This window comes from Clarias gariepinus, chromosome 7, assembly GCF_024256425.1.
Source record: "Clarias gariepinus isolate MV-2021 ecotype Netherlands chromosome 7, CGAR_prim_01v2, whole genome shotgun sequence".
Classification (NCBI taxonomy): Eukaryota; Metazoa; Chordata; class Actinopteri; order Siluriformes; family Clariidae; genus Clarias; species Clarias gariepinus.
The window spans coordinates 12,685,846-12,704,331 of NC_071106.1; the positions used below are offsets into that span (position 1 = coordinate 12,685,846).

The window sequence follows — 18,486 nt, forward strand, 5'->3', positions numbered from 1 at the left end:
TCCTAGATTTCAATGGGCTGCAAGATAAATCAGTACCCCAGTGCCCGGTTAAATCTAATGCCTGACCAACATACTACACTTAGGTTAAGCAAGCCAAAGACCCCTACTCTGCTCTGCGAATAGAACACGAATAAAAAGGGAAAGAAAGAAAGCCAAGAATATACATTGTGGTTACCCAAAATGAGATGTGAAACCAAGTATTAAAGTAAAAAGTATGAAAAATCCTTTATAGGACTATTGTTTTGGTGAAATAGCTTCTACAGTATAAACCTTATTTATGGACATATCCATATGGAGGATCATTGAATTCTTTCATCGCAGCAGAGATGAATGATCTGGCACTTATCACTATGTTTCGATCAGTTCTATCCATTACGTTCTGCATTACGTTTGTAGAAGTTACTTATGCAGACTTTGATTTTACCACCTGTCAGCAGAATTTACTATTAAATACGACTGGACGTTTATAGAATTTTACAGGTTTTAATTCCGCACTGCTTCCTACTTCCAGCATAATTATTTAATATATGTAATAATACAGTATACACCCCTTTTTATCCTAATTACTGCACTTTGGGAGTCAAGGTAGACTTTTTCACTGTCCTGTTTAGTTCAGAGATGTGGAGACCCAATTTTTCACACAAAGCAAATAGATAAATGTATGAATGAACATATGAATGGATGCAGATTGGGGTAAAAAAAATCTGTTCCACCACAAGAGGGAGCAATAGTGTTATTTGTCTAAAACAATTTTGCCAGACAAAGTAATGTTTGTTTGTTTGTTTAATCTTATTTTTTATTACACACATGGTAAACATGGTAAAGGCACATAAACGAGTCCTAATAAACACACAATGTAAGCGGATAAATACAGCTGTTAAAGTAATTCAGCATGAACCATACAATACAGATGAATATTACATTGAATATGCATAATCTCCATACAAGGAGTGTATGATGAGGAAAAATGCTGTACACGGATGACATTTACAACCTTCTACTGTAAATAGCAGCACTGTACATTCATAAAGGTGACACAGTTATACAAAAATAAAATAAAATGACAAACAACATAAAATTTCTTATAAAGTCTGCGAATTTGCACACAGAGACTTTATAGTTTGGTATGGAATCACTCAGCGAGTCTTATGGTAAGAGATAAATCATACAATCATAAAGTCATGACAGAGTGGGATGTTTATATGGTTCATCTTGACTGTTTTTCAGCACATGCTGAACATTCCTAGTATTGCTTAATATAAAGATCTCTGCCTTTGGACTCATACAAATTAAACTCATTCTTCACATAAACCAACATTAATGACCATCAGGAGTGCTCGGAAAGCAAGCACTTAGGAGCCATCTTTCAGCGTGGTATTTGCTTAAGCTGACATGGTTTGGGGGTAATATTCCAAGCTGATTGTTGTTGGATGAGGTCCAGAGTGAAAGGTCAAGAACGACAAACTTGTATTCGGAGCAAACCATGGCCACACAAGAATCAACTGTGATGGATGGGTTTTGTCATATAACTAATCCAGAATAGAACAACAGAAAAAAGGAATATCTTTGGATAACTGGGCACAGCTGAAAACGCTGAATGTTGGCCTCTTTGTTCATGGGCACACACACACACACACACACATACACACGCTTGTTATATTATCCTTGTTAGGAACTTGGACTGGTTTAATTATTAATGCAGCTAGTTAACAAGACGCTTAGACGCACAGACGAACACAAACACACAGACAGACAGACACGCGCAGGCGCACATACACTCGCACACACACACACACATAGACAAACACACACGCACACACAAACCCTCTGTCCTGCAGAGTTGCATCCTGCCAACACCATGGCTGTCAAACAACACTGATTCATCTCTCTCGCTCGTTCTCACACACACAGACACACACACACACACACACACACTGTCCAGCATACTCTTAAAGAGGTCAACTGATAATAACTACAAAATAGCACAAAGTTTAGCATTTACTCTCTCTCTCTTTCTTTGATCCCAACTTGCTTTTCACATATTAATAGCAAGGATGGCTAGTGATCAAGGTTATGCCAACAAGCGCACACACACACACACACTCACACACACACACACACATCATATTTTACAGGTTCTATAAAAGGTCTATGAGACCTACCCAAGCATCGGGAGTGATGACTACAGTATTTACAACACATAACCCTTCTATGGCTTCTGATAATAGTTCAAACACAGCATATGGTGGGGATGTATTAACGTTTTAACATCATCTACAGAGTTCACTGAGCATGACATACACACCTGCATTAAGCAAACTGAACGTGAATAAGTGCTATTGGAGTGGACAGTGTTTCGCCGGATGTGTGTGGATTCAAGTATTATCAGGAGCATAAAAGTAAAAAAGCCTTCACATAATACTACTATACACATATTTTACACGCATATTATACACACCGTTTTGTATTAGATAATACTGCGGGGTATGTTTAGAGCCAAGATGTACAATACATATGTTTAAATCAACATAGCGTTGTTTTGTCCGTATGTTTGTTTGAACAACAAACAAACTAAAAATTACTGTAGTTTGGGCCAAAGTTTCTACAATGGCTACAGTCACTAGATGCAGATCCTTATCTTTCCTTACAATCCAAATGAATTCTCAGAGAGGGTATCTCAGCTCTTGTTTTTACAAGTCTAGTGCGCATGACATTCACAAATCATCCCCGCATTTTGGGAACAATATTTTTTCCCCAAACTATGGCCTTTCACTTTTAAACTTATAACAAATTCCAGACTATATATAAAAAGCATTACAAAGCTTGCATCTGGCCTTTGTACCGTTTTTTACAACTTAGAAAACAATGCACATGGAACTGAATGAAATCCAGTCCCATCACCCTCACTTACTCATAAAACCAGAACATAGTCAGGTTCAGATGTCCCAGTTTTCATATTGGACAGGTTTCAACTTCATTTTAACTTTGAAGGTACATGTGAGCTGTGAAGTCACAAATGTGGGTCACCTTGATTTTGTCTCCAATGTTTTGGATCCTCAGGACTGCTTAGTTCTTCTCAATGAGAGGTCTTCAGCACAGTTTTAATTATTATAGTCTGAATTTGGGTATGTTCTATAGACCTTGTGTATCCATCCTGTATACTGGGACACGCTGATGAAGATACCTGGCCGGTTATGCCGGGCGCATCCACGACCATGGATACTCACTCCAACTATGACCTTACTGTCCTTTTCCTGACACACCAGTGGGCCACCGTAGTCTTTCTGATGAAGTAAAAAAGGAGATGTTAAAACTGTTATGTTTAGTATTTCAAATTAAAATATACAAAACATATTTACAATACTTTGACAGGCATGAGGCAATTCATTAACTAATAAATTGTTGGAAAGCTTTTTCACACCAGTCTTAAATCCACAACAGTTGGCAACCATCAGTAAGAGACCGACAGTTAGTGTACAGTATTCAAATTCCTACTGGTACTATGTTGTCAAAAAGTGAGGAGAATAAACCATGGAGGTGAGATTTACTTTATATTTTTAATTATTCCACTTTAGAACATGGTTTGAAGGTTTTATGTTTTTTTCTGGTTTGAATGTCAAACACGAAACCTAATGTGCTACGTAGGGTGTACAATCCCTTGTTCCACACACAAGTAATGCCACTGAACAAGGATTAGAGAGGGATTTGTAATTCAGACTTCTGTTAGAAACTACAGTGAAACCTTGGTTTGTGAGTTACGCGGTTTGCGAATGTTCCGCAAGACAAACAAAGATTTTTAATAAATTTTGATTTGAAAAACGAGAAAGTCTTGGTTTACGAGCGCCAAGTATCATGTATCACGCATGCATGAGTGTCATGTATCACACATGCATCAGGAGTGTTTTCATCACGTCATCACAACTAAGCCAACGGTTTTTCTCTCTCATGCACTGTGGAATTGTGGGTAGTAATCTCCCCTGCTGGGTCTTAGTGCTCGTTTCTTACTGGTATAATCAACATCTGCGTGTACAATTTCCGCATGTACTGTTTACGCGCACGGACACACATAACGCACACACTCTGCAACGCAAGAGAGAGAAACACACACACAGCGCCTGTGCGCATAAACGGAACCACTTATCTGTCTGGATTTATTTTTACTTTTTTTTAAAGGTAAAGTGCAGGTTAATTTGTTTTATTACTTTATATTTTGTCTTAATTTTTTTTATGTATTTATTTTTTGGGCTGTGGAATGAATAATAAAAATTTCCATTATTTCCTATGATTTGGTTTACGAGTGTTTTGGAATATGAGCCTGCTTCCGAAACAACTTACAGTATACTCGTACTTCAAGGTCCCACTGTAGTTAGCTTTGTAGCTCATGTTAGCCATAAATTTTTTTAATACAGATGGTTCAGAGGCATTTTAAAACAACTTGGAGGCAATTAATCAAGAGATTTAGGGTCAATTAATAAGTTTTTTAAGATGATATAACATGATCAGATGTGATTTCTTGCCGAAAGTATGACTGGTTTTAAAAGAGGGTTTTGGCAGGCAGCTCCTTTCCCTCTTTCCAGTACTGGACAGACCTACTTTTACCCATGCAACAGTTGAATTACCAATTGTTAAAACACTATGTTTAGTAGATAGCATTCCAGTGGTGCTCTATGATTTCCACTATGGAATGCTTTTAATTTAATCAGATAACTTAGTTGGAACTAACTGTTGTATAATAGGTTATATCACACATTCTGATACTTTTATAAGATACTGTATGGCTATATAATATGATAATCAGTAGTATGTAAATTGCCTCACCTCACACACTCCTTCATCTCTCTTCCCGCCAGCACACACTTTAGCATCAGTGATCTGTAACGTTCCTCTGTGTAACTGCTGGCAGCGTTCATTGCTAACAATGGGCAGCTGAACACTCTTTAGTGCGCCTTCATGTCCTGTGCCTAGAAGATTACAGTTCTTACTATTACAGCATATTTTTATTCACTGCACTATGATAACATACCGTCGCTCTTTAAAAATTTGCAATTAATAAGATGATGCTTACCTTTAGTTTCTCCCCAGCCATACGTTGAACACATGGTGCCGTCTGCAATGCTACAGCCAGCCACAGGCAGCTGAATGATTCTCACCTGCTCAGTGATAAGAGCAGGCCTGAGACATAGACAAAAAAGAGAGAGAGAAAAAGAGAGGGAGAAAGGAATGGTATTTAAATCTCTGCCCTATGATGAATTGCAAATTGTTTGAATTTAATTTAAGTGTGTGATCAATGATGAAAACTTAAACTAAGACAGCAATATTTGGTAAATATTACATAATACATAATGTTTGTGTAAGTGATAAGAAAAGCAACATTTTATTAAAGGTTGTAAAATGCTTAATAATTACAACACGTATGTCATATAAACTTTCATGACACATAACACTGACTGAAGTGGACAATATGTAAGCATGTTTTTTCTGCCTTTGCTAAGGGAATTACATGACTAGTTTTGTAATAATTACCCATTTATAAATTTAAATACTAATAATAATATTTATATTGACGCCTTTCTGGTCACCCAAGGTCGCTGTCCAATTCATACAGTATAATAAAACTCCAAAGTTGGCATGTCAGTAGATATTTGTAAAAAAAAATAATAATTTGAGGGGATGTAAGATGAGAAAAAAAAGGGCACATTGAGATGTTTTTTGGAATTTTTGTTTGTCTGTTTGTTTGTGCACACATCACGTAAAAACTACTGAACAAATTTTAATGGGGTTTTCACAGCTGTATTTGGCTGAGCTTATGATACCATATGGGCTTTAGGTTTTTTATTGCAATCAGCCCATTGAAAGAGAAGATATTTTAATTTGAACTTTCAATATATTTGTACAAAAAATCAGCCTTAGAAAAATCATTGTAAAATTATTTTCATGATTTTAGAAAAATCATTAGTTAATTCCAAAATGAAAAAGATGGTGTTGTACTTTTTGTTTTTTAATGCGCTTATGTGTGTGCGATTAAATTCTACATGAACAAAGTCGCATAAAACAGACAGTTTCAACCCTCTAAAACGTTTAAAATCACATGGATATTTGAGTGCCTCCTTACATTACAAAGGATAAACTTTTCTATGTATAAATGGGTCTTAAGATGAGTTTTGAATGTGGTTTGAAAGTCTATATTACAGATGCTTTCAGGGAAAGAATTCCAAAGACGAGGAGCTGTGCTGCTTAAGGCTGGTGGTCATGCGGACAGCGGGGGTGAAGAGGAGCCTTGATGAGAAAGAGCGAGGAGTGTGAGAGGGGGTATAGGACTGTACGAGCTCTGAGAGATAAGGTGGAGCGAGATTATGTAGTGCTTTAAAGGTAAGGAAGAGAATTTAAAAGCTATACATAAATAATCTAGAATTTTAAACTCTAGGAGCCAGTAGAGCTGTTAAAGAGTGGGGGTGATGTGATGCATTATAGGTGTGATTTCTTTTTTCTGTATAAGGATTTGTGATTATGATTTTGCTTCCAATAATTATTTAAAAAGATAAAATGAATATAATAATTACAAATTGAATATAAATTGTATGATAGAAATAAATCATGTTGAAATGTATTATATACATTATATGACTATTATAGTTTTTGCCCATAATGGTGAATAGATTATTTCCTATTATTTATTTTCCTCTGCTGTATGTCCTGGGATTTTTATTTCGCTTCAATTAAATGTAAAATGAGCAGAAAAGCATCTCAGAATGCATAGCATGTTAAACCTCTAGACTTACTGTACTGTAGTAATTAAGTAAAGAAAATATCTTTATATAGATATCTATTTGTAGAAAATAGATTTTTGTTGGATTGTTTATTTTGTTTAATTGTTAGATAAAGGTTTGGTCGGTCTTACTGTGCTAGTTGTAACAGGGCGAGTCCTGAGCCTTCTGGTCCACAGACAACATGAGCAATCCTCCTTTCCTGCCTGCTCCAAGTGTTCTCTCCAGACTCGTTCAGATGTGCAGAGCCAAGCCAAACTCTGTACTCAGACAGATCAGGAACACTGAGAAAGACAAACAGACCACTGGTTAATGCTAAAACTATCCTGTCGTCTACTTATTTATTTATTCATTTATTTATTTATTTTGTGAGGTCTTTTTCGGCAAACATTGTTGAACTGCTTTGCGTATTAGACTTTCACAGAAAATAATTCATAATACAAACAAACTAAAGACATTCCATCCATGATTATCTGGCTTACACCATTTCATGTGGAAAGCTTATGAGAACATACATACTGTACATGAGCAGAGGGTCTAATATCTTTGATCCCAATAGCTATGATTTGGTATGTTAAGACGTGTAAGACAAATCGTGTGGGAATCTGGAGAAAGATGCTTCTGACCTCTGCAAACCTAGAGGCTAAATCAACGGCACAACATTGTGTCTTGTGTAACGCAACTGCAGATAAATTACCATGAGGAGAAGCACTCTCTGTCTGTCAGCACCCACTCCTCACGGACCAGTGAGCCTCCACATGAGTGAGCAGCCCTGAAACACAGACCACAGACAGAACACTCTTAACATGGCTGAATGCGACAGTCACACTTTATAAATGAGAAATGATGCAGGCAGATATTTACATTATGCATTTCACACTACCATATATATAAATATAAACCGCTAAGCACATTTGATGAGGAATTTTCTGCTAATTCAAACTGGCACATTGCCCCAAATCAAAGTACAAATGATACATCGCGTAAAACCAATATTTAGTTAAACTTCCTACAAAATGCTGCCAAGAGCATCAACATTTATCCTTGAAAATTTTACTGTGACCTTTTGCAAGTGCTCGAGTAATTTAAAAAGGAATGAGCATTGAGTCACCCACCCTTTTTGAATGCTGACCATCCAACTGCCCTCTTTAATCGGTACAGGGCCACCTCCGACTATCCTCACTTGCTTATGGACAAAACAGGAGACGACTGCGGCTTCAGATACTGGAACAAAAACAAGGATTTGTTTTTAATATTCTTAAAAGCTCTAACAGCATTAACAACTAAGACATAATCAGCAAACATAATCTACTGCATAATTACCTTTTCGTGGTAGACTGTTCGGTAATTGCTCACCTAAAAAAAACACAGGGTACAAACATATTACTCCACTTTTCATTTCATAATTAGCTAGGCAAGCATGATCAATGTCAGATAAACTAATGAGCATATATACACATTGTTTACAGTGTAATTTGAGAGAAAATTTGTGTGAGGTCTTCTGCATTCACTTAACCGGCATGTGGGACTGCTTCGGTTACATGATGATTGAGAAAGAATTATAAGCTCCTCTGTAAAGCATTTCTGCACACATTTTACTCAGTGTTATGTGGGTTTGTGAGATAGAACACGATAAAATGACAGAACCAGTGCTGAAAGGCAGGCCTGACCAAATTAACCTTACCTTCTTTAATCACATCTGTGTGTGTGTGAGGTTGTAGTTTTGGAAATCATAAGCCATAAGTCCAAAGTGTTAATAAAATAAACACCATGTCTATGTCATGATGTGGCCTGACACAAAGCTGATTTACTTAAACCACCCTGTATTGTTTATTTATCAAGAATGACATTTTTCCCCTTTATAGGTACATTAATTTTGTTTGTTTTATTCTGTCCATACATTGTTTTTGCATCATTGCATGTTATCACCTACATCATAACTCAGCCACTGGCCACCACACTCTCTCTCTCTCTCTCTCTCATGAACTTAATAAGACAAAATTGCAGCTTTGTCATTTTTTACTTTGTGGAATTCCCACCAATAATTACACGTCTTATAAAGCATTTATATAGTGGCTACACCGTACAAGTTCCATTATAATATGTTTAAATGAAGACATTAAAACAATCAGGTTAATATTTACCTGTGTTCAAGTAGGCACTAGCGTCAAGAGCTGAAGTAATTGACAGCGAATCAACAACTTCTGACCAATCAGAATCAATTACTCACTTATACTGCTTTATCCCATTATCCTGTATACTGGGTTGTGGGGAGGCTGGAGGTTATTCCAGGAGCTAATGGACGGAGTGCCAATCCATCGCTGGACACACACATATACTGTGTGTATATATATATATTGTACACTTACATGCTCATTTACACATATGGGCAATTTGGAAACACCAATCAGCCTAATCTACATGCCTTTGGACCATGGAAGAAAACCAGAGTACCCAGAAAAAATCCACCAAGTACGGATAGAACATGCAGGCAGACCCGAGGCGGAAATCAAACCCGGACAGTGGAGGTATAAGGCCACAGTGCTAACCACTACACCACCATCAATCAATCATTCAGACAGACATCAAGCATCCAGATCTGATTCGGTTTTATAAAAGACTACTAAAGTTCATGTTTAATTATTACAATATGAAGGCCAAATGAAACTGATTGTTGCAACTTTTTTGTTAACATTTTCTGTTTTAAAATTTGAAAAACTATCACTCTGTCTAGTCTCAAAGCTCCACACATCTAGTCAATGCTAACATGCAACTGTTACATCTTAACATCACATAAAGCTTGTTCGCTTAATAGAAAAGTGTTTTTGATCAGCAGTGATCCAAATTATTTTACATTTGTCAACTTTTGATGTCTGAACATTAAGTTAGATGCTGACTACCGTCCCGTTGCACTCACACCCACCATCATGAAGTGCTTTGAGCGGCTCGTCATGAGACACATCAAGACCCTGCTGCCCTCCTCACTGGACCCACTGCAGTTTGCGTATCGTCCTAACCGCTCAACGGACGATGCCATCTCCACTACACTACATCTTGCCCTCACACACTTGGACAAGAAAGACACATATGTTTGAATGCTGTACATAGATTTCAGCTCAGCATTCAACACTATCATCCCCCAACAACTGATTGGGAAGCTGAACCTGTTGGGCCTGAACATCCCCCTCTGCAACTGGATCCTGGACTTTCTGACCGGTAGGCCTCAGTCAGTACGGATCGGAAACTGCACCTCCAGCACCACCACACTGAGCACTGGGGCCCCACAAGGCTGCGTGCTCAGTCCCCTGCTGTTCACACTGCTGACTCACGACTGTGTAGCAACACACAGTTCGAACCACATCATTAAGTTCGCTGATGACACGACCGTGGTGGGTCTCATTAGCAAGAACGACGAGTCAGCGTACAGAGAGGAAGTGCAGAGGCTAACGGACTGGTGTAAAGACAACAACCTGTCTCTAAATGTTGACAAGACAAAGGAGATGGTTGTTGACTTTAGGAGGACACGAGGCGACCATTCTCCGCTGAGCATCAACGGCTCCTCTGTGGGAATCGTCGAAAACATCAAATTCCTGGGTGTCCACCTAGAGAAGGACCTCAGCTGGTCCCTTAACACCAGCTCCCTACACAAGAAAGCCCAACAGCGTCTCTTCTTTCTGAGAAGACTGAGAAAGGCCCAGCTTCCACCACCGATCCTGACCACCTTCTATAGAGGAACTATAGAGAGCATTCTGAGCGGCTGCATCACTGTCTGGTTTGGGAATTGTGCCATATCAGATCGCAAAACCCTACAGCGGATAGTGAGGACAGCGGAGAAGATCATCGGGGTCTCTCTCCCCTCTATTGAAGACATCTACACCACACGCTGCATCCGCAAAGCCACCAGCATTGTGGCTGATCGGACACACCCCTCTCACACTCACTTCACACTCCTGCCATCTGGAAAAAGGTACCGAAGCATTCGGGCACACACATCCAGACTGTGCAATAGCTTTTTTCCACAAGCCATCCGTCTCCTCAACAAAAAGGGACTGGACTGATAAACACACACACACACACACACACACACACACAGACACACTAACACAAACATTACCACACAGCTTAACTCAACTACCTCAAAATATTGGGACTGGACTGACTAATCAACACAAGTGCAGACACACTGACCTACACCACCAAATTATCGTACACACCAACCTGTAAATGCTTCACTGTTTATGTTTTGCACAATGATCATTACTGGACTAATTTTTGCACTAATTCCTCAATTCTTGCTGCTGTTTTTTAAAGAATGTTTACGTTTACCCACTACCTCAACACCATATTTTATGTTCTGTTACTGTTACGTTTACGTTTACCCACTACCTCAACACCATATTTTATGTTCTGTTATGTCGTGGTTGCGCACTGTCACTTTGTTGTTGCTCTTGTTTGCACATTTGCACGTGCACTTTATGTGGTATGTTAAAATAGTTATACTTAGTTAGTTAGTTTTTGTTAATTTATGTTGTAATTTATGTTAGGTCTCTCTGTCCTGTCTCTGTTAATTTATGTTGTAAATTTATGTTGCATCTAGCACCTTGGTCCTGGAGGAACGTTGTTTCGTTTCACTGTGTACTAACTGTATATGGTTGTAATGACAATAAAACCTACTTGAACTTGAACTTGATATAGCTCAATCATCTGGTGTGGCTGCGATTTAATGAATCTTATCTGAAGAAATTGGTTCTCAAGCAACAGTTAAACAAATACTAGCAGCTGTGAATGATTACAATAATAGCTTACTATGTAGTGGAAGAATGAATCATACAATATTTCTTAGCAGCTAGATACGGTTGATGAATATTAAAATAATGCATTTTCGCAAATGAATAAACTTTAGCCATTTTGCACTTGGGTCAGATGTAGGAATTTAAATAAACCTTTAACTATCAAGCACATAGAAAATAAATCAGTTTATTAGCTCAATCATTTAAATTGACAAAATAATGCTACTAGGATTTGTTTTTAATGTAGATTTAAAACATTTATATTTTAGGATGTGTTGGTTAGGAAATCCCTTACTCATATCATAGGACAAAAGTGTTTAACATAAAGTCTACATTTGGCAATGATAATGTGTAAGAAATATACGAGAGAAATTGTGTAAATACAGAGTGCTGCAAGTATTCACACCCATTGACCTTTTACACATTTTGTGTTACAACCTGGTACTGAAATGCACTTCAGTGGAATTGCGTACAGTTTATTGTGAACTTCTGAATACATTCGACTATACTATAACTAATTAATGGATTTTTGCAACTGCATATTTATTTTTCTTTATATACTTATTAATTATTTTGCAATCTATATAGATTTTTTTCCCATCCACTTTAATATTAGGAGCCTTTATACAGTGATAATGTAAAGTAGCTGTAAGGTGAACATAAAACTGTGCATGTATGTGGGAGAGAGAGAGAGAGACAGAGAGAGAGAGAGAGACAGAGAGCGACAGAGAAAGAGACTCACAGCGCTTGACTGCACAGTAATCCCAAGGGACGAGGGAGCTGTTGGTGTAGCACCATGGCCCGTGCTTGTCCTTGTCTGGATTCCTGCAGAAATTACCCTCCAGATCATCACTCTGAGTGACCATGTCTCTCCCTTTCCTAACCAAAAAAAAAAAAAAATTGCATTAAAATGTGCATATTACAATAATGGACCTAATGGACACAGAAATAAATCACATTGTAATTGACAACATTCTGTGGAAGCAGTGATCTTAGTGGGTTTTACAATGCAATCAAGAAGCTGTTTGTATATACAGCTCTGTTTGGATGCCCAACACATTACTCAGATTTCCAATTCGAATATGTACGTAAGTGCTATGGCGCATGTGAGCTCTTTCTTCTTCTCCACCCTGTTCTATACAGCTGTGCAGTTTGTTCCTCTCCAGAGACGCAGAGAAGCATTTGGCTTCAACATTAATCGGGACATGACCCCCTTCTCTCAGCTCTCCCACATTAACAGCCAGGGTTCCTCCACATTCGGGGAATACCACTGTCAAAAACACTACAAATTTTCCAGCAGGAATTTCATAGGAACTAAAAAATTGAAATTTTATAAAGATGGACATGTGGCTAAGAAGTTGGGTGATTTCTGAGCTGCTTCCCTTGTTTAGATGATGCAAAGTAAATGACCCATTTAAAATGTTCTTTTAATAAGGGGTAGTGCTAATAAAGATTTTTCTGTTTTGTTTTCCAATATGGCACTTAGCTTAGTTTCTCTAATGCCAGTGATTAATTGTTTCAAAACTTACATCCATGTAACATATTTACATTTAAAAGTTTATGGTTAAACTAAAGGTAATCAGGGGAATAAGTGTCTCTGGATGAAAGATTCGATCCATCTATCCATTCATTCCACCATATAGAGTGATGGTTGCCTGGAATGACTCATAGCTTCATGGTCACTGCTATAACGGGAAGTTACATTGTTGAGGACCACAACATTCTTGCAACCTAAGGGCGCTCACACACTCTAAATTTAAACCAATGATTGTAAAATGTAAACTGAAATGGTAATTATAGTTGCAAGTGTGTGAAGAAGTTCATCTATTTCTATTAATATTTTTTTTTTATAGATAAGCTGAGAAGCAAATAATAAACCAAAGTTAGTCAAATATAAATTATAAAATACAATTATCCTTCTATACCATATACCATAATGACCTCAGGTTCTCACACCTACACACCTGAGTGACCTTTGACCTAGCCGTAATGTCTGGTAGAGTGTAGGTCAAATTAAGAAACAGACCTGCTTTGATGTGCGTTTGGCAAGACGTCTGAGTAAGGACTAAGCACGGAGAGGTCAGAGGTCACCCCTACAGCTTGCTGTTCCAGCTGCAAGAGTCTGCCGTTAATTCTTGGTGAATTAAGTCACCCCGACTGCAGCACACAGCCATCAATTAGAACGTTCTCAAAAGGGGGTTTCTCCACTAAACCATGTTTTTCTTCCACAAAAAGTGCAAGGAGCTTATTTTCTCAAGGAAGACAAATACACTCTGGCAATCCAGATGCCTGTAGTTTGTTACACTGCCCTAGTGGGGTTTTGCAAAGGCAAGGGGCAGTGAACTTTGACCTGGAACTTGTTCATGAAAACAAGGAAGTTATAAAATGCCACACATTTCAAAGTCTGTGTGGCAACAACAACAACAAAAAAAAAAAAAGTGTGTATTTCAGTCAGAAACACACGTGTGTTCACATACTGTCTAAAGAATAATTAGAAAAAAAAATATTCATGTGCTAACAAGTACATTTACACATATCAAGAGGGTACACCTTAAGGGATTGTATTTTTCACATTATATTTAAAAAAATACAAAATTCGTACAAAACATTTTTTAAAACAACTTCTCATTCTTTTCTGCTGTTACTATGTAGTTACTGCACACTAGGGGCATTTTTTTTCAGACTTTCCCTGAGGCCCTGTTGACATACGCCTGCGATGTAATTCAATGAAGCCCTGAATTAAGATTGATTAACCGAAAGGCCATTTGGATTTTGGTGTATGACTAGTGGGAGTATTCTTTCACTAGATCAACATTTCACAAACATTTCACAAAGCCTGCATCATAAAAATCCAAGTTAATCTCACTCACTCACTCACTCACTCACTCATCACCTATACCACTTTATCCTGTATACAGGGTCGCGAGGCACCTGGAGCCTATCCTCAGAGACTTAGGGCATGAGGCAGGGTACACCCTGGACAGGGTGCCAATCCATTGCAGGGCACTCACACACATACACACACTAAATACAGCGAATAGCCTAACCTTTATGTCTTTTGGCTGTTGGAGAAAACCAGAGCACCCAAAGGAAACCTACCAAACAAGGGGAAAACATGCAAACCCTCATCTGAGTTACTGGGAATGGGCTATATTATGACCACAAGGCAGGATTTTTTGTAGTTAGTGAGCTGTGTTATATATGAGACTTCTTTTCTAGCTTGCTGAAGGAGGTAAATTCAAAGAGGTAAGTGGAATGATGGATGGATGGATGGATGGATGGATGGACGGATAGATAGATCGATCACAAATATAACACTGTAATTGGGAATGTTTTCTTGCATTTCTACTAGCCATGTTCATCTAAGCTTCTCAACTGCAGTTACATTGTGCTTAAAAAATCAAAGCCCAGGAACATGTGGGTGTGAGCTATTTCTGAAATCCTATTAATATTGCTACTAAGCTTTACCCTTGAACCACAAAGATAAATATATCATTCAAACAGCAACAGGAATCAAGGGACTGTCCTTGACACACTGCAACACACAAAGTGTTAATAAGCAGACTCGAATCCATGTCCATGGAAACAAAATATCTGAAAAGATGTGCTGCATGAACAGAAATAAAACTATTTGTGTTTGGACAGATTGGACAGGCTTTATAGAACAGAGTTAAATGAAGAATGCATCCAGGTTCAGGAGTGTGAGCTTAGGGTTAGTTATTGAAGAAAGCTTGTTTTTATGGCCTGTGTGCAATCAGCATGAGTGAGGGGGTGTTTCTGTTTGAGCTTGAGGCTTTAAAATCACCTCTCCGTATGGTCGTTCCATGGTGAACAAGGAATGCCTGAACGAGTCTTCGTCTGCCTGCCTTTGTACATCTCGCCACTTCCTGTGTAACACTCTGAAACACAAAATGAAGACAAATGAATATAGTTATACACCCCTGCCAAACTTTGAAGGAATATTCCAGGGTTGGGTTGCTTCTTCATCAGTACCATTAAAGAGAGTATACATAATGTTATATAAAGTGCCAGTCAAAGGTTTGAATTAGTTTAATCCATTTTTTAAGGAGTTAATTCATACTTGAAATGAACGAAATACTTATTTCATTTTGTAAAAAACATTTCCTGTATTAAATAATGTAAATGCTAATAATAAGTACCAGCCACCAAAATATATCACCAATATCCAACACTAATATTTTTGAAAAAAACAATCAAAAACATTTTAAAAAGGCATTCAAACGATGTAAAATATTAAATAAATAAACATTAACCTCACTTAACCTTAATTTAGGATTCCTTTTGCCACGGGCTGCTTTTTTTTTTAATGTTTTCACTAAATTTTTGCACAAAATGCAAAATAAATAAATAAATAAATAAACTTGCTTCGCTTGGCTTTTCACTGACGCAGTTTTCAAGTTCAAGTTTTGAAAGGCTCCTGGTCGTACATGCAACTTAGTCAGCATTCGGTTTGTTTATTTGTATGGTGAAAATGCTTCAGATGCTGAGGCAAATTTCTTGCAAAATTGTATTTCTCAAGGCGATAATTTGTGAGGCAGGGTGTTCGCATGCCGGGCTACCACTGCACTAGATTTTTTATTTTTCAAAACTATGAAATAACACATATGGCACTAATGTAGGTAATTAAGTAACAATCATTTGTTATTTTAAAACATCAAGGTCAGATGTTCTGAAACAGTTCTTGCAAGAACAGTGTTGTCAAGTGCATTTGCAAAACCAATCAAGCACCAATGTCAATGAAACTGGCTCTCATGGAGACCTTCCTAGGAAAGCAAGAACAAGGCCTACCTCTGCTGCAGAGGAGACGTTCATATGGAGTTACAGCCTCAAAAATCACCAATTAACAAACAGCACCACAGATTAGAGCCGTTATGAAAGATTTACAGAGCATACAGTACGTAGCAGACACATCTCAATATCAACTGTTCCAAGGAGATTGTTGCATATTTTGGATGTCATCAGCATAAAAGAAATAAAAATCAGGAAAGACCATGGAATTAAATAGTGTTCAAACTTCTAACTGGTAATGTACATAAAAGTATAATTTTAATATAACTTTTTTTTTCCCACAAAGTCATTCTTGTTAAAACTCTTAAATGGTTCCACCTGGTTGACATGTCTTGCTGTTCATCTACAGTAATACTGCTTAAATGTATTAGCATAGAACAGCAAACATCTTGTTTATTAATTATCCTTTTTTATTAAATAATTATAAATTGTTTGATTTGCCACATGCTTGAAGGCTCTTTAAAAAAAAAAAAAAAAAAAGAAGAAGAAAGGAAAAAGAAAGAAAGTAGAAAAAAAGAAAAATCCCACTAGATTATTACAGATTATCAATTATCAATTTAGAAATACCGATTGGAGAATGCTATGTGGTAGTTGTAACCAAACTAACCAAACACGACAGCTGAAACACAAGAACACAATGGGAATATCTCATGAACGCACATTTTGAGTGTTGAAGATTTATCTCTCTGCTTTATGTTCTTTCATAAATATAACCATAAGTACATTATGGCTCCCAAATGCAAAAGCAGCGCTAGCTGTAGTTCAAAGCATCTAACATAAGAAGATACTGTCTGGCCAAAAAAACATCACTGTTTTATGAGGGCCTGCCTCAGGGTAATAAACCAATTAAAAAGACTACTTAAATTTCTGGAACTGGTTTCAGAGCTGCCTAGAGCAATATTAAAACCTGGACGTATAATGCTGATCCATTATCTTCGCACAAGAAATTTAGTCCGAAAATTATGAATGACCGTGATCAGAGATCACTTACTGTAAATGCTTGATGAGGTTTCCTCAAAAAACTCACTAGTAGAAACCAAATCAATATGTTTGCATACACACACAACAGGCACTGAATAAACTGAGCATGTGTAGTTTACTACTTACTATTGAGGCTAATGAGGCTTCAGTTTGCTAGTCCAGTAGTTGAAACAAATCTAAAAAAGGTCATGTTTCAGTTGGTCAGGTCTAGGATCAGCAATGGCAATAACATTAAGTCAAGTGACTACCTGAATGTACTGAATGACCAGATTTCTTTTCTGTTCTAATGGCAGAAGCATAATCCAGGGTTTAAATTTATTTAAAAAAAACAAAACAAAAATAGTTTACAATTTAATAGGGGAAGGGGGAGTGGGAGCATGAGAATTCATTGCAAGCATTATTTTACAGAATTTTAGGCTAAACGCGGTAAAAAAAAATTATGTGCAACTTTTTTGTATGTATATATTTCAATTTTCTGCATGATGTTTTGTTATAGACTACATTGCCAAATTAAGCAAAAGTCAAAAATTGATAATCATATTTTACAGTCAAATTGCTAATATATTTGTTGTCTTATTTGGTGGTTTCATTGGGAAGACAAACAAAATCCTTTTTTTGTGTCTTTCCTTTTTTATTTTTTTTTGCAAGATTCAAATTTTCTATGCAAAATTGGTACATGCAGGTTATATTAATCTAGCACTACTTACAAAAATGTTTCTTTAATGATAACGTACATTCCAAAACATTACATCTAATATTTTTGCATAAGAGGTAATCAATGAGTTAACAGTGCTTACAGGAAAAAGAAAGAAGAAGAAAAAACACCAGAGCGCTTCTTTTATCCCACATGCCCAAACACCAGGTCCCTGTAGCCCCAATCAGAACTGCAGCTAAATTGATTTTAGCATCAGCACCTAACCGTGTCCTCCCATGCGCCCTCCCTGGCATTGTTAGACACACAAAACTGTCAAAGGTGATTAATGTCTGAGCCTTACTGTCATATTTCCACACTACTGTTCACTCCCATCGAGCATGCCTCAAACCGGAGCCTATTTTAGTGGCTATGGAGATTGGACCACTGGGAGAAGTGTGCACATGCCAAACCTCGGTAACAGAAGAATAAGAGCATCTCAGAAAATGCT

General features: G+C 37.4%; 1 protein-coding gene across 1 annotated transcript in view; it reads right to left on the minus strand.

The window, feature by feature from the left end:
• Positions 1 to 783: 783 nt before the first annotated feature.
• Positions 784 to 18,486, minus strand: part of LOC128528235 (hepatocyte growth factor) — a 31,418-nt gene continuing 13,715 nt past the window's right edge. Inside the window, exons 10-18 of the mRNA XM_053500990.1 lie at positions 15,360 to 15,453; positions 12,297 to 12,433; positions 8,088 to 8,120; positions 7,880 to 7,988; positions 7,462 to 7,536; positions 6,899 to 7,048; positions 5,066 to 5,172; positions 4,819 to 4,961; positions 784 to 3,284 (exon numbers count right to left, since the gene is read on the minus strand). Coding sequence (XP_053356965.1) covers positions 3,102 to 3,284; positions 4,819 to 4,961; positions 5,066 to 5,172; positions 6,899 to 7,048; positions 7,462 to 7,536; positions 7,880 to 7,988; positions 8,088 to 8,120; positions 12,297 to 12,433; positions 15,360 to 15,453 — 1,031 coding nt within the window. The 3' untranslated portion in view covers positions 784 to 3,101. The remainder of the gene's footprint in view (positions 3,285 to 4,818; positions 4,962 to 5,065; positions 5,173 to 6,898; positions 7,049 to 7,461; positions 7,537 to 7,879; positions 7,989 to 8,087; positions 8,121 to 12,296; positions 12,434 to 15,359; positions 15,454 to 18,486) is intronic.